This window comes from Diorhabda sublineata, chromosome 1, assembly GCF_026230105.1.
Source record: "Diorhabda sublineata isolate icDioSubl1.1 chromosome 1, icDioSubl1.1, whole genome shotgun sequence".
In the NCBI taxonomy this organism is placed as follows: domain Eukaryota; kingdom Metazoa; phylum Arthropoda; class Insecta; order Coleoptera; family Chrysomelidae; genus Diorhabda; species Diorhabda sublineata.
This window is the reverse complement of record NC_079474.1, coordinates 28636327-28651837: the sequence shown is the minus strand read 5'-3', so window position 1 is coordinate 28651837 and position 15511 is coordinate 28636327. Positions and strand designations below refer to the sequence as shown.

Genomic DNA, 15511 nt, shown 5'->3' with positions numbered 1-15511 from the left:
CAAGACGAAGTATTAGCTAAAAACAATAATATCAATCTGTTCAGACCTCAGAGCACTATGCGAGTGACCGCTATAAGGTCCAGATGGTGTCTGGTCACTCAGACAGACCAGAATCAGCAAAACCATCAATATAATCAAAAGTGTCATCTCCTTACTATAGACATAACGGAGAAGGAAAAAACTGCAGATCATATCATTGGTGCTCAGCGTGGTAGGTTCATTTTCTTTACCTAGTGAGTTAAAAGGTTCAAGCCAAGGTGTTTTAAGTAAAGCATGACGGGAAAATCAGAAGGAGTAACGCTCTCTTAACGAGTATCAACCGAACTATAGAAAAATTTTTATGTTAGTTAACTAATACGGATGGCGTCACCGGTGAACCAAAGGCTCTTGACATCATGAAGTTTTGGTAGTTGGATTTTATTTCTAAATTTCTTATATTTTGGAAAGTTACAGAATATTGAATGCAATGAACAACTTACAAATGTTATAATATTTTATAATATTTTTCAATGTTTCACTTTTTTTAATCGAAAGAAATTTCTTAAATATAAATGGTTTCTCTCCCAATTTCCTTTGAATAATAAGAAGGCGTTAAAAAATTATACTTCTCTTCCCCATTGTACTAATTTTATTCAATATACATTTGTGTGAAGTACTGTACCACAGATATTAGAAAAAATATGGTTTTTTAGCAAATAATGATTTTATTCATTACTTTATTAATATTAGCCGCCATTTAACATACATAATAACATACATGCTTTATAAAACTACTATTTAAACTGACTTTGTCATGCCAATTCTGGCAGAACCGCCCATCGGGGTAAATATGTAGGTGCTAAGTAGATGTAGATAGGCCTAGTATACTTTTGTACATGAAACATTGAATAGATGTCTAATTTTTTTTAAGACAAGTAGTAGAATCAATGAAAGTTGATATTTCAGAATCACTTCAGCTTTGAAATGCTGTTAATGAAATGCTTCCATTATTTCAAATAATTGCTTGTTCTCGTAACCAAAAAAATATGACTGAAGTACCTCCAAAGCCCAGAAGAACTAAAGCCAACGATAAAATTAATGTTCCAGTACATCGTGCCCAAGAACATGGTAATAATAGACTAAGAACTTTTTCTGGTAATTTCAATTCAGCAAAATATTGTAAAGAAGAAAAGCCTCCAAAAGTAAGTACAGTATCTGTTGCATTTAATGTATTTAATAATCATAATAGAATCTATTGAGATAGATGCTTCCAAAATTTATAAAGAAACAGAATAACTGGACATCATTGTAACAGATTAATTTTGCAAAATATTTTTTCAAACGTCAATATTTGTTACATCTTCAGAATAAACCAGACATCAATAATTGTCCTTCTATGTGTTTCTGAGTCTTTCCCGAAGTCTTCCACTATCAGATCTAGCTTTACATGCGAGCCTTTGGTCGAGGATTATCATCATTTATCCTTTTTATCATCATTTATCCATTTATCATTATTATCATCATTTATTTATCAACATTGTTGAGATGAGAGCTTTAAGCAGACACGTGGGATTCAATAATAAAAATGTTTCGGTTGCTAGTCTTTTTAGGTGTTAATCTCAGCAGCTTGCAGATTGGAATTGAATTTGCTTCCACATTTTAGGTGAAAATTGGACCTTAAACGGATCGAAAAGAGTCAGCTTTTATTAATAAGCCCTCTACTAATGAGGAATTATAGTTTTCTGTTACTGTAGCAACCCATCCATTTATTCTCTTCATCTTCAGATAGACTTGCACCGAGATACTTGAATTTATATATTTATTCTTATATTAGCGCCAAATTCTACTAGGGAATATTTTCTTTGTTCTATGTTTGGGCATTGAACGTAAGAGATGGTATTTTGGACATCATCCAAATTTTCCAATTATTTGCTATTCTAGCGATCGGAATGAATGGAAATCCGAGGGAGCGATCCTGGGCCAGTATTGTGGATGAGGCATCCCAATTCATTGATTATTTCCAAGGTCCGTCTGGCACAGTGGCGTGCATTACAGTATTGCAGAATAATGCCTTTTCTGGTGAAAATCAATACTTTTCTAGATTGATTCATACAATCTAATTGTTAATACTGAAAATCTGTATAAACAGTTTTGCTAGGTTTTAGTGCTTCCAAATGAATAATTTTGCTTGTTTGTTCATTTATTCATTCATCTTTTGTAGCATAACAGTACCCCGCAACTTGTTGTAAGGTATGAAGAAAAATGTTCTCTAATACATTCAATGAAGACTAAATCCCAGGTTTGAATAGCAGTTTCAATTGTCTTAGAACCTGGAAGGAAGAAGTATATTGGGAGCGTGTCTCCTCTCCCGTTTTTTATATTGCTTGGACCAATTGGACCAAAATATTCGATTTGTTTGCGTTATATTTTAATATTGGCCAAGCTGCGATGATAATGGTTCGAACAGATTTTGATTATTCACTTGGAGAGAGTCACTGTTTTTTGAGTTCTGGAATATCATACAGGACTCATTTGTCATCTCATTCAAAAAATAATTTTGTATGGTGCTGTTGAAGCAATACGTTGCATGTGATGAGACGGTTGTCTTTGTTTTCTTCGGACATAATATCATGGGGGAACCAAACACCTGCTTTGCTTGATTTTCTAATCTGCTAAAAATGTTCTTGGATGGTTAATTAATTGTAGCTAAGGTTGTTTGATAGTTCTTTAATAGTCTGATAACGATTTGCTGTCACTTCTTACCAAGCATGTCAATGTTTTTTATCTTCTTGATGGATAGGAGTCAAAGAAAGAAAAATTATCGGGTCTGAATAATCTTCTGAGTCTATTTAGTTATTTAGAAGTGAACAAATCACAATAACCTTAAAATATCTTTGACACTATTTGAATTACATAACGAACTGATAAATGACAATCATATATCGACATGCGCACAAACAACATTATTTTTGGGTCTCACTGAGATTTGGATAATAGAATAAGAGATTGTCAAACAGTATAAAATTCTTGTTGTAGTCAATTTCGGTAATTGATAATGATGAAGATCCGGTCCGTACCGAAATAATAGTGGAAACCATAGATCCAGGTATAAATTCCAAAATATCAAAACGACATTTAGCTAAAGACAATCAACGGCTTACCGAAGAAAACAGCGAATTAATTCAAAGATTTAATGAACTCGAAGAATTATCTGTTAGAAAAATAACGAAACTTAGAGAGAAGGTAAATATATTACAACTAGCGAATGCTCATTTTAAAAAAGACCTACAAGAAATAGAAGATAGTTACAATCAAGTTGTATCTCAAAATGAAATGCTGAAAAATGAAATAGAAAAATTAAAAACATGTGAAAAATGTGAGGAATATAGGAATGAAATTATTAAATGTAATCGTGAGAATGAGGAAAGTCAATATGATAAAGAAATTTTGGAAAATAAGAAAAAGGAATTGTGCGAAGATGTAAATATGCTTAAAATTGTTGTATATAGGTAAGTTAAAAAATTTTGTTTTAACTTGTAGTTTAATTATTGAGATTAGAAAACATTGATAGATAATGTGATTAAAAGTTAGTCCTTTAAGAAAAATAGAGAGAGAAATGATTTATTGTCAAAAAATTTTTACAATTTGTACATAAGAGCTGGTAAAAACTGAAAAACAAATATAAAACTAACTAAATGAAAATACAAATAAAATAAAATCTAAGGTAATAGTAATAGGTAATAATAATTAGTATATAAGTCGTCAAATTGAGTCGCACCACACGTACCCCAGAAGGGAAGGGCATATCGGAGATGCGACTCAATAAGGGCATAATAAACTATTAACGAGGTGGATAAGTTCAGTTCTTTGGAGACTGATCATAGCGCAAAACAGGAGGAGCTTAATTTTGTAGATTAGACGGCAATATGTAACTCTCATTTCAAGGAATTGAATTGTCCACAACAAGCCCTAAGAATTGTACAGATTCAACGACGTCAATGCTGGTGGTATTTAATAAAAAAGGCTGCAATATATTTTTATGCAATAAAACTTTGGTTTTAGAAACGTTGAGACAGATTAGAATCGCACCATGATTAAGGGGGGTTGGGTCACTATATATGGTCCTATGAAGTTCCGTGAGATCAGAGTTGCTCCAGGAGAAACTAGTGTCGTCTGCAAATAGACATATTTTACCACTGATGTCTAGATAGGCGATGTCGTTCATAAACAGAAGAAAAACAATAGGGCCTAGTATTGATCCTTGGGGCACTCCACTAATTTTAAAAAAATCTTACATACCACTGTTTACATTCTGAATAAAATTGGAAAATTCAATATATTGGACTGAACGCTAATAAAAAAAAAATCAATGGCACACATCGTATAATCAGAGATTTTCGATAAAGATTTAAGGAGAATTTTTGGAAAGTCAGTTATGTAAAACGCAGATATTCATTTGCACAAAAGTAAGAATTGTACGAGAGTCGGTCAGTCTGGTCCTTCTCTTTGCTTACCCTGCTGAGTAAACCTGTGAAGTAATGTTTTCCAGATATTACGAGATTCCATCTCAAACATCGACATAAATAAATCGAAATCGAAAATAGTTCAAATCAGGTTTTAAATGTTACATCATAATGAATATAAATAGAGCAAAGTTATCAAGTCCAAATTGAGTTTCAGTTTAATAATTGTTCATATAAAATATTATGTGGTGTATTGAGTGCAAATAAGTTAGAATCAACTTGTAGAAAGTGATTATATGTTATATAATTACAGTTTGAATTTTGTAAATATTTTCAATTTCTATTCTCAAGTATGAAAAAAAAATAATTACAAATATGAATTTTAGTTTCTATTTCTCTAAATAAGGTTCTGATTAGATTCAAAATATAAAAAAGATTCTAACTGGCCTCTCGGTTGTCAACTATACTTCCAAGTTATTATAAAAACACTATTAATTATACAGGTAGATCTAGAACTAGAAGCAAAAAATTTGAGAGTGAGCAGATGACGTGAAAATAATGCAGTGACACAAAAAAATTTCCCATACGACCTATAAAGTTGCGAAATGAGAACTCATAATATTTAAGTATATTTTCTAAATTATACATTATGAATTTTTAATGGATGATTACGTATGCCCATGTAGGTGTTTAGCAAAATAAATAATATTATCAACTCGTGGTCTATCTGGAAACCAAGAGCGTAAGCCAGTCTTGCTGGATATCTCCTGTGAATATTTTCAATAAATAATTATAATTTAGGATAATTTTCTTGAGAATGTCTCTTTATGGCTAACGGTTTTCTCGACATGTAAACGATCTAAAAATCTACATATCCTAAACCATAAACTTTATTGAGTTAAACAAAGAGTACCTTTTTGTTGAAGAATCGATTGAAAAATTTATTTTTACTATCTTTAGATTTTACAGGTTATCCCTGTGAAAGTTACGGGTTGTTAACTATTGGGCATGAGCCGCCCCCAGCCTTCAGATTGTAGTGTAGATTTATTTATTTCGTCAAGCACACTACGTGGACATACGTAATCATCCATTAAAAGTTCATAATGTTCGAATTTTAAATTTAGGAAATATACTTAAATATATGTTCAGATTTCGCAACTTTAAATGCCTATAACTCGGAAACGAGGAGTCGTATGAAAAAATATTTTTTATCTTTCAACATTATTTTTATGGCATCTGCTCACTCCCGAATTTACCGTTATATTACCGTTAAAAATCAATATCTTCTTATTTTTATATTAAATATTTCACCAAATACCCATTTTTAGGTTAAACTTGCAGTTAGAAAGATATCAAGATCTTTTACGTAAAAATCATATACCAAAACCTTCAAATGAGCTTCCTCACAAGAGAGACATTCTAGAATCTTCCAGTAGAGATATTCTATCAGAAGTTCACAGGGACCACAAGCATATTCCAATCATGTGGGGTGATGTTAATAGACATACTTTAGGACCGTTATTAGACGCGTACGAAGACACAATTAAAGAAAAAGATGAGATCATTGAAGAATATGAAATAGAAATGTGCAAGTTCACAGGTACCATATTTCACATAACTTCATGTAATTTTATTCCCTCCTGATTTTATTGGAACATATACGCGAGAAAATATTGATACATATTAGTCCTAAGTCCTTTTATGTGGTTTACATCAATAGATAAAGTAATGTATGAGAAAGGTTTTTGGAAATAAACTCGGTCCATTTCCTGTTATGATCAATCAACATTACTATAAAAAAGAAAAATAAGAAGTCAGTTATAACAAAAACAGAGGCTTTGGGTTAAATAAAATATCAATGAAGAAAATGATAAATGCATGAAAAGAACAAGAAAGTCTAAAAGAGAATGCCCTGCTTTTAATAAATAGAGTGAAGAGTCAGAAGAAAAATACGCCAGACAAAAAAGGAAACTATTTCAGGAAACCAAAAAAGGAAGCTAGAACAAGTTTAACTAATATAAATGAAAAACATTTCAAAAATTAAAAAGCGTCATCATTCATTAGAAACCATAATATTTAACTCGTAACCGATGATGAGGAAGTAATAGTTTTGAGAATATTTTTTAACTTGTTGAATGGAAAAGGAGATTAAGAAACAAAAATCCACCGAAACTAAAAAAGATAAAAGATACGTTGAAGAATATTATTAAGTCCTGGTAGCTATAACTTAACTGCAGAAATGTTTAAAAGCAGAAGTAACTAAAAAGTCAAACCGACGAAAAACTCTTTATATCTATCTGTTAAGGATAGTTCATTATACTCATTCTATTTTCTAAAAAATATTCATTGCGGTAATTGAAAAGGTATCTAAATGAATATAGTTTTAATTATCTTCAACATAAGTTAGTTACCTTCTTTATTCCTTCTACATTTTCAGTTATCGTGAAGGGTTCCAACTACTCTTCTCCCTAATGTTTCTCCTACTAATCTTCACATTTCAATTAGAGTTTTTCTTTCATTACCTCATATCTGCCTTATATTGACTATACAATTTTGTCTCGGTTTACATTTTCTTTTCCTGATAGTACCTCCTGCTTAGAAAACTTGATTTTTATTTCCGGAATGCTGGAAATTATTGACTCTTACTTTTTTATTTATCTCATTTCTTCATTATATTCATTTCAATTATAAATGTTACTATGAATATTGTTATCGTGTTGTTCATCTTCATTTTCCCTTCCATGTCAATATCTCTATACCCCATATTGGTCTTGTTTTGTGTGTATAGTATCGTTGTTTGTTTTTTTCTATTAGTTATTTTTGTCTCCCATCCCATCCTCGGTCAATATAGTTCCTAGATAGTCATACGCCTTTACTCCCACTCTTTCCAGTGTTGCATTCTATTTCATTTATATTTTGGTCCTAATTTGCTTGTAATTTATTACCACCACTTTGGTTTTGCGGGTACAAGCACAAATTTATCAGCTTCTGCATCCTATTTCTGGTATTTGCTAATACAACCTCTAGCATCCACGGACATTGTTATAATTTTGCACACGACATAATTCAAAAATAAAGCTTAAACAAAAATCCAGTGATAACATTTTCTTACTCTACATGTTCCGCAATAACAATTTAAATAATAAATAAACATCGACGTAAACCTTAACATTTCGCACACAACTCAATATTGATACAGATTCGATATCAATTAGTATAAGCTCGGAACATGAATCTTATTCGGATTCCCATAATTAATATTGTTATATACTTTTGACATATCCTTGTATCATTACCTTGCATTAGCTTAATGACAAACATATTTAGAAATATCAAATACTACACTTATACAAATATATTTAAATTCATTTGATACAGTTTATCAAATTTTCCAACAAATAATTCTTTTAAATATTTTTGGTGCACTCTACCGGCTTTCAAGGAAATCTGAAATTCTTAATCAGGATAAATATTAAAGGTACCTTTGCATACTGTTGCTGTTTTTGTGTGTGGAAGATAGATGGCGGTATAGATTTCAAAAAGCTAAAGATATGAAATGTATAATGAAATTTAAATAGTTGCTTTCCAATTGAGCACCCGATCGATTCAATGAGATCTATGTGTTAAGCATAGTTACATTTTCCCATTGCTTCTCAAACACCAAATAGATGTTTGGGCTTCATGAGCTTCAAAATTGCGCTTGAAACCCAACCCAAAGTGTAGGATTGAGAATATGTAGGCACTTTTTTCAAATTAAAAATATTATTCTCTTACATTATTGGATACAGACACGAACTCAGAATATGAACGATTAAAGAAGGTTATCTAGAGTAAAAATTATAATTCTGATCGCTCCATACAGACGCCACGCAGAAAGAAGAAAGCGAGCATGCGTAGTAGGCGACTGTGAAGCTCTCGCATTACGCACTCCGCCATTGTTGACATTCAGGTGTCAGTCGGCGTTGTGCTACAGCCACGTAAATATGTCCGCCATTATTGAAGCTCCAGCCAAGTGTGAATTGCGAAATTTGATTCGTTTTTTACAGGCTTAAGGTCGTAGTGCTGCAGGAATCCATCGGAGAATGAGTCGTGTGTATAGGGAGAACTTCATGAGTGATGGTGTCGAAGGTTTAAAGATGGTCGTAATGATATGCATGATGAAGGGGAACTAGGACGCAAATCTATTGTTTCAGATTACCTGGTTCAACGAGTTGAGAGAATGGTTAAAGAAAACCGCAAATTCACTATTACTGCGTTGTCTATGGAATTTCCAGAAGTTTCAAGATCCGTTTTGTACTCTATTGTTACTGAGCGCTTATGCTACATTGGTGGCAACTTTCTTTGAAAAGGATATTGAAAATCTTGTCCACAGATATAACAAATGTTTCAATCTCTTCGGTGACTAAGTCGAAAAGTGTACCAATTTTTTGGTAAAAAAATTATTGTTTCATATGAACTTGTCTTTCATTTATAGCATATCGCAGGTTGAAAAAAAGGGGCCCTCGTATAAGTACTCAAAACCCAAAGTTTGTTCCACTTATTTCTTTTCTGTCAGCTCATGAGCGTCGAATCCATGAGTTTCGTGCACAAAGTGCTTGATAAATTGGAAAGCATCTAATAATTCTAAGAAATCTAAATTATGGTTTGCACTGATTTGAGTGCATCTACGAATTAAGTGATTTTTATTCCATGAATCTTCAGAGTAGGGCGGAAAGTTTTTTAGGCTTTTTTAATATTTACAGCTTATTTCAATTTTTTTATTAGGTAAATTGCGTGAAATTGTTGACGAAAATGAAACTTTGTATAAAAAACTAACTGAGGATGAGACCTGTAGTAGTAAATTAAGCGTAGAACTAGAAAATGCGAAAAGGGATTTAAAAAATACGAAGGAGCAAAATGATGCTTTAATTAAAAAATGCTCTTTGAAACAGGACAAATTAGAGGAAGTTTTGAGAATATACGAAACTAAAGGTATAATATATACTTTAGTTATCATCTAAATTGGTATTTTATGTAAAAGTATATTTTCCAGTTGAACAAATGACCCGCGATTTTGATGTCTTACATGGTGAATATATTAAGTGCAGAACTGAAAATGCAGCTTTAAAAGAAAAATACAAATCCTGTACTGAAGCCCAAGAAGATCTCAAAAATAATATGCAAAATTTCATTCCAATATCTGTACATAGCGCCAGTGTCACTGAATGTAAAAAGTATGTACATTGCATAATTGAGTCTTGATTACACTATGTTTGATAAGGAATTCCTCTCCCTCTCTTAGATCTTGCAACACCTCTGCGTATCCTCTTTCACTTGGTCTTTTTCTTTTTTTTTTGTTTCTCCTTGTTCTATGTCCATTACTTTTTTGGTTGCTCTGAAAGATGGCTTTCTGTATGTGACCCAGCCACTCTATTCTTTTGGAACTTATTATTTTGCCTTGTTCTGCTTCTCCAAATGGATTCTTTATTTAATTATTTATTCTCCTCAGCCATAAATCTCCCGCCTAATATTTTTCTCTCCCATATATCTAGCTTTTCTTCCTCTGTTGGTTCTAGAATCCTTGCACCACGATACACATGCACGGTATGCCTATGCGCAGGCACGCACAATGTAACGTCACGTAGGAATCAAAATGTGAAGTATAATATATGCTGTATACCTGTTATAAGGTTTTAAATAGTGACAGGCTTTCTTATAGTTACAATATTTCCTAGTTTGTGCGTCATTCTTACAATTCATTCACTCATCTACATTACTTCTTTCGTATATACGTCTGCTTATTTTTCTTTCCCTTCTTTTCTTTTTATTCTTTAACTATGGCTTAGTTCCCAGCAATACCACATGTCTTATTCATGGTAGATATATTATTTGTTTGATTTTTTAAGCTTTGATATTTATGGTCATATATAGATACTTAAGTATGGCCTTCAGTCTGAAGTAGAATACCATTGTTGACGGTGGATGGCCTTGACGTACTTCCACTTCTATTCCAAAGTATTTTTTGACATTTTTTTATTGAGTTGTGTCTTGTATCCTATGTCATGCATAACCATTCCTTTATAATTACCATACACTGTTAGGTATAATTTTTCCTAGCCATATCTTGATAGTTTGAATATTTCTAATAATTGCTTAATTATTCTTGATCTTTCTTCATTATTGGGTAGTAATGAATCCCAAACATCTTCTTTGCATTCTCCTAATCTTGTAACCCATCTTCTAAGGCATTTATAAGCTTCCTTCAAATATTTTAACATTTTCATGTTTAAACTAACTAGAAGGTTTTCAACATTCAATTACTCAAAAATGATTTTAAGTGAAGTTGGACATATATTTTTGAAATTAGGCAAAAAAGATAATTTGACAAGAATCAAGTTACTTGAATAATTCCTCATTCAACAGCAATTTGAAAAGAAAATTAAACTAAAGCATGCATTTCAGGTGGTATGAGGAACTAAAAGTGCAGTACGAAGCCGAAAAAGAAAAATTGATGAAAACCATTGAAACGCATGTTAAAACTATTGAAGAATTGAATAGAGAAATTTCAAACAATGCAACCATTAAACAAAAATTCGAAAATAATATCAGCCATTTAGAAAAGCATACAAAGTGAGTTAAAAAAATTCAGGATCCGCATTTTTTTCAAAAATTGTCTCGAAAGATTTCTAGAAATATATATTTTCAGAAAATTAGAAGCAAAAATACTCGAATTGGAACATAACCTTAACGGTGTTCACCTATCAAGAACTGCTTTGAAAAAGCAGCTACACAAAGCGATGGAGTTTGCTAAAGATATGGTGGCTGAACAAGAACAACTTTTGAAAGCTTTAAATATGAGACATCAAGAAAATAAAGTTGTTAGGAAGATTGGATCTGAAATGGCCTCTAAAATGGATTTACTTAAAAGTCAGTTGAAGGTGAGAGGGCAGTTTTTTCCAAAATTTAATTTCTATAACCCAAAGTAGGGTTATAATTATGGAAAAACAAATATCCATATACATTACACAATTTTTTAAACTGCTATGAAAAATGAGGTATTTCTCATAGCTTAATTTCAAAAGGAGATATTGCTTGCACACTGTGAGAAATATTATTTCTTCCGACACTTTGCCCACACCACATACATTTATATAAAGAATCAACAAAAATCGACGAAAACATAGTTAGCTATTGTCATCTTTAAATAGTTGACACAACTGTCACAACTATAAGTTCTTTAATTTCTTAAGGTAGTTTTCATTCGTGGTTTGATAAAAATCGTAATTTCCATTAAATATTATTTTAGTAGGACATAATTATACCAATTTATAATAAATAATATGGATACTGACAGTATTGACGATATTAATAATACTCCGTCAGAGATATCGAAAAAGCAGCAAAAGTAACTTTAGATTTTTTGCCGGAAATTTCAAGAAAAAACTATGAAAAGCCCAGAACGTTCACTGTAACCGCAGAATTTTATGAGATATATAAAAAATATGCTGCTCTTCGACCGATTGATTTGCCAGAAAAACGTTTTTTTAAAACTACCAACACGGAAAATGTACTAGGCACGTAGTTGGCATTTATACAGCTTAAGATATTCTTCGGTAATAATTTTAGTAAATGCAGGAGGGGACATATTAACCTTGAAGTGCCATGGAGGATGGCAATTCTGTACCGTGGCAGGAGGATACATCGAAGAGACTATTAAAAATAATATTAACGTTGCCAGTAAAATCGTCAACTCCTTTAAAAAACTACTAAAGCCATTTACAGAAATGGAGACAGAAAATACAACGTATATGAACAATCAACATCTAAAATTAACATAATAAAAAATTTATTAAAAAGAAATGACTATACAAAATTGTAAAAATTTCCCAATCAACTACAATTTTAAATAATATTATTTAACAGTTGAGAGGATACTTTAGTATTATTTTGATTTTACTAATCATAAAAATAAACATTAAGTTCCATTACTTTTATTCTTTCAATTTGTGCAGTTGTAGAAAAAGTATAGTGTGCAAATGTGGGAAAAGTACTTTTCTCATTTGTTGCACAATATACTATTGTGTTACATATTTAAAGTGTGAAAGGGAAAGTTTTGCGTTTCTCTCAATATAGGGTGTTTTATAGGATGTGCAGAAAAATGCTTGGCAGGAGTTTGCAACAGTTGAACAAACAATCAAAGGACAAGCAGAAACTATCGAAAATATGAGGAGCCAATACGAGAAGGAAATTGAAGATTTGAAAAAGATCATTGAAACTTATGAAGAAACAAAAGAAAGTAATATTTTATTAAAACCTGAAAATTTACAAATGGCTCATTATTTCTTATTAAAAAATAAGTACAAATAAATATGACTTTTGATTTTACCAACTTATTTATACAATATATTTTTTTAATAATTCATATCGAACACATATTCAGAAAAATATGGCTATCCGATGAAATCTAATGGTAACCACATCTAATGTCATATAATGGTGCTCATGACCTTCCTACATGTATAAGCATACATTGTAAATACCTGTTTCAGTACTGGTATGATTTTCCTAAAGCGGTGGGAACTACCATCTTGAATAGCACCATGAGCTTATATATGACTTTTCTTGATTCGCTTGTACCTTTGGTTAGATCATTCTTTTTCCTCCCATAACTTATCTTTGGAATATTTATATAATTATATTCCAATTAACAAAAAAAAATCGCAAAAAAGCTAGAAGCTCTCCGAACAAATCTTGGCTTTGAACTAATTCAAACACGGTATGTCAAAAAGATGCGCTGAACGCTTTCTTTGGAGTTAGATGTAAACTGAATCAATCTAATACAACATGCAGTTGGTAGTGGTCTATGGAAGGTGGAGTTTCTCATATACCAGAAGAACTGAAAAAGTGTCCAGAGGTGTACGAAAATCCTTCCAGAATGTCGCTGGTATAGATAAAAAATATGGTATGATTATAGGAATTCTAGATGATTAGCATCATAGTTCATTATTGAAACCTTCAACAACTTGATTTGTACAAAAGTGTGAGGAGCGAACCAGGGAGCTTGGCGGCTTCTTTTACCCTGATGCTAATGTTGCGCCACCTGTATTTAGTACATTTTTATATACTCAGATTGTTCTCCTTACATTTTTCCCTTCATACATTGTACTTATATATTGTATCGCAAGTTCAGTAGTGATATAATTTTTAATCTTCCAATTAATCATGGAGACACTAAAGTTAAATTGTAAGGTAATTATATTTTGATTTTTGAAGCTCCCTTATTGGTCTATGTAAATTTTGCAAACAACCTAATCTAATCCTAATCTTCACTAATCAAATAGCTCGACATCTACCACTGTCAACTTCACTCTTAATATTGGTACCTAGATTTATTATAATCTCATTATAGTGTCACAATAACACTAAAACGAGGCCGTTAAATTGTAAGAAATTGATTGACAATCTACCATTTAATTATAATATCATTATTGAAGATGTTAATTTTTCAATTACTATCGAATAAAAATTATATTTAAACTACATATTTAATTAGTAGACAACTACTAGAACGAATTGGTACTGCCATCTATTACTTATAGATTGAACTGCTTTTAAAATAAATCTCTCCGATTCCCATAGATGTCGTTGTGTGAAATAAATATGTTTATTATTTGAAAAAAGTTCAAAATACTCGTATGGAAATACATATGAGTAAGATTAAGAAATAGTGTGGTCAATATAATATATTTTAAATCAATTTTCACAATAAATATTTTTTCTTGTTCTTTCTTACAATTTTACAGAAATATTTCACCTTTTCATAAGCAAATATCCTATCACGAATTTAAGACATTGAAATATCGACATACGACAGTTTCTTTTTTCTGTGATTTATAATAGTTTGTTTTTTATTAATTACCTCCCACATTACATTTATTATATGCGCTATTAGGTTAATGAAAGAAAAATAAAATTATTGAAAGGGCAATTTTGAAGACAATGATTTATTTTAACCAAGGTTAAATTAATAAAAAAATGTGATCAATTAAGTCGGTATTACACGATATGTGTGGTTGTAGTACGCATGCCATGTTTTATTTTCAACATTAGCCATGGAAAGTCCGTCAAAGGAGTATCTAACATTGGAACAAAGTTGGAATCAACTTGTTGTACAACTACACACACTTCTTGTCCTCTTGAATGTTAATGCTACGTGTTTTGTATGAAAAACCGAAGTTGCCAGTATCATCCACTATTCATCACATTTTTGCCACGTTTTCATTTCTTTAAATAAGTTTCCAGCCTTCAAACAATGTTGGCGCAAATGTTAGACGCATCGTGTAGTAGCGGCTTCAATATAAACGATATTACCATTCATTTACACATGATTCTAGGCATCGTTTCTACTAAAAGATTAATTTATAGTCCTATATAATAAATAGTATAATTAACAGATTCCTGAATATGTATTAACGGAGCCACTAAAGGTCGTATTATTTATTATTATAAATTACGTAATTTCAGTTTAAATTTGTCCTAGAATAATTGATTTATATTCGTGTTTCAACTATTGGGAACAAAAACAAACCTTAATTTAGGCAATATTTACGTGTAAAAAAATTCTATTAAAATAAACGTTCCTTCATAAAAGCAGACAAATATCAAAGAAAGGACGTAAACTGTCCCAACATTTTTTGTGAGGCTCAAGCAATCGGGGATCTAAATTCGGCCAAATTAACTACCTGACCTACTGTTTTACAAAGGTCTTAAATTCATTGGTAAATTCGACCAAAATAAAGTCACAAGTACATGAGTTCAAAAGGCAGATAAGTATCTGAAAACGGAAAAAGGACAATAGTTTTCAGAATAATCGGTACACACTAATTTACATTTTAATAAATAATATACTTAAAGCTATCCCTAAACTAGATTTTGATATATTAGATAAACGACTGGGAATATCCAAGTATAGAGGGAATATAAGATCAAAATTCTTGGAAAATCACTTTTGGGTATATAAAATTTTGTTTCTTCAGTTACTACTGAATTATTTTCGCTCTGGTGACAACATGGAGGTGGAGCTTGAAGAA

The 15511-nt window shown here is 31.4% G+C and overlaps 1 protein-coding gene across 1 annotated transcript; it reads left to right on the top strand.

The window, feature by feature from the left end:
* Positions 1-1025: 1025 nt before the first annotated feature.
* Positions 1026-12788, top strand: LOC130453136 (protein Cep89 homolog). Its single transcript, XM_056792774.1, has 8 exons — positions 1026-1185; positions 3080-3488; positions 5771-6042; positions 9207-9413; positions 9475-9655; positions 10884-11051; positions 11128-11359; positions 12567-12788. Exons 1-8 carry the CDS (start codon positions 1026-1028, stop codon positions 12786-12788), a joined length of 1851 nt encoding a protein of 616 aa, XP_056648752.1.
* Positions 12789-15511: the final 2723 nt, after the last annotated feature.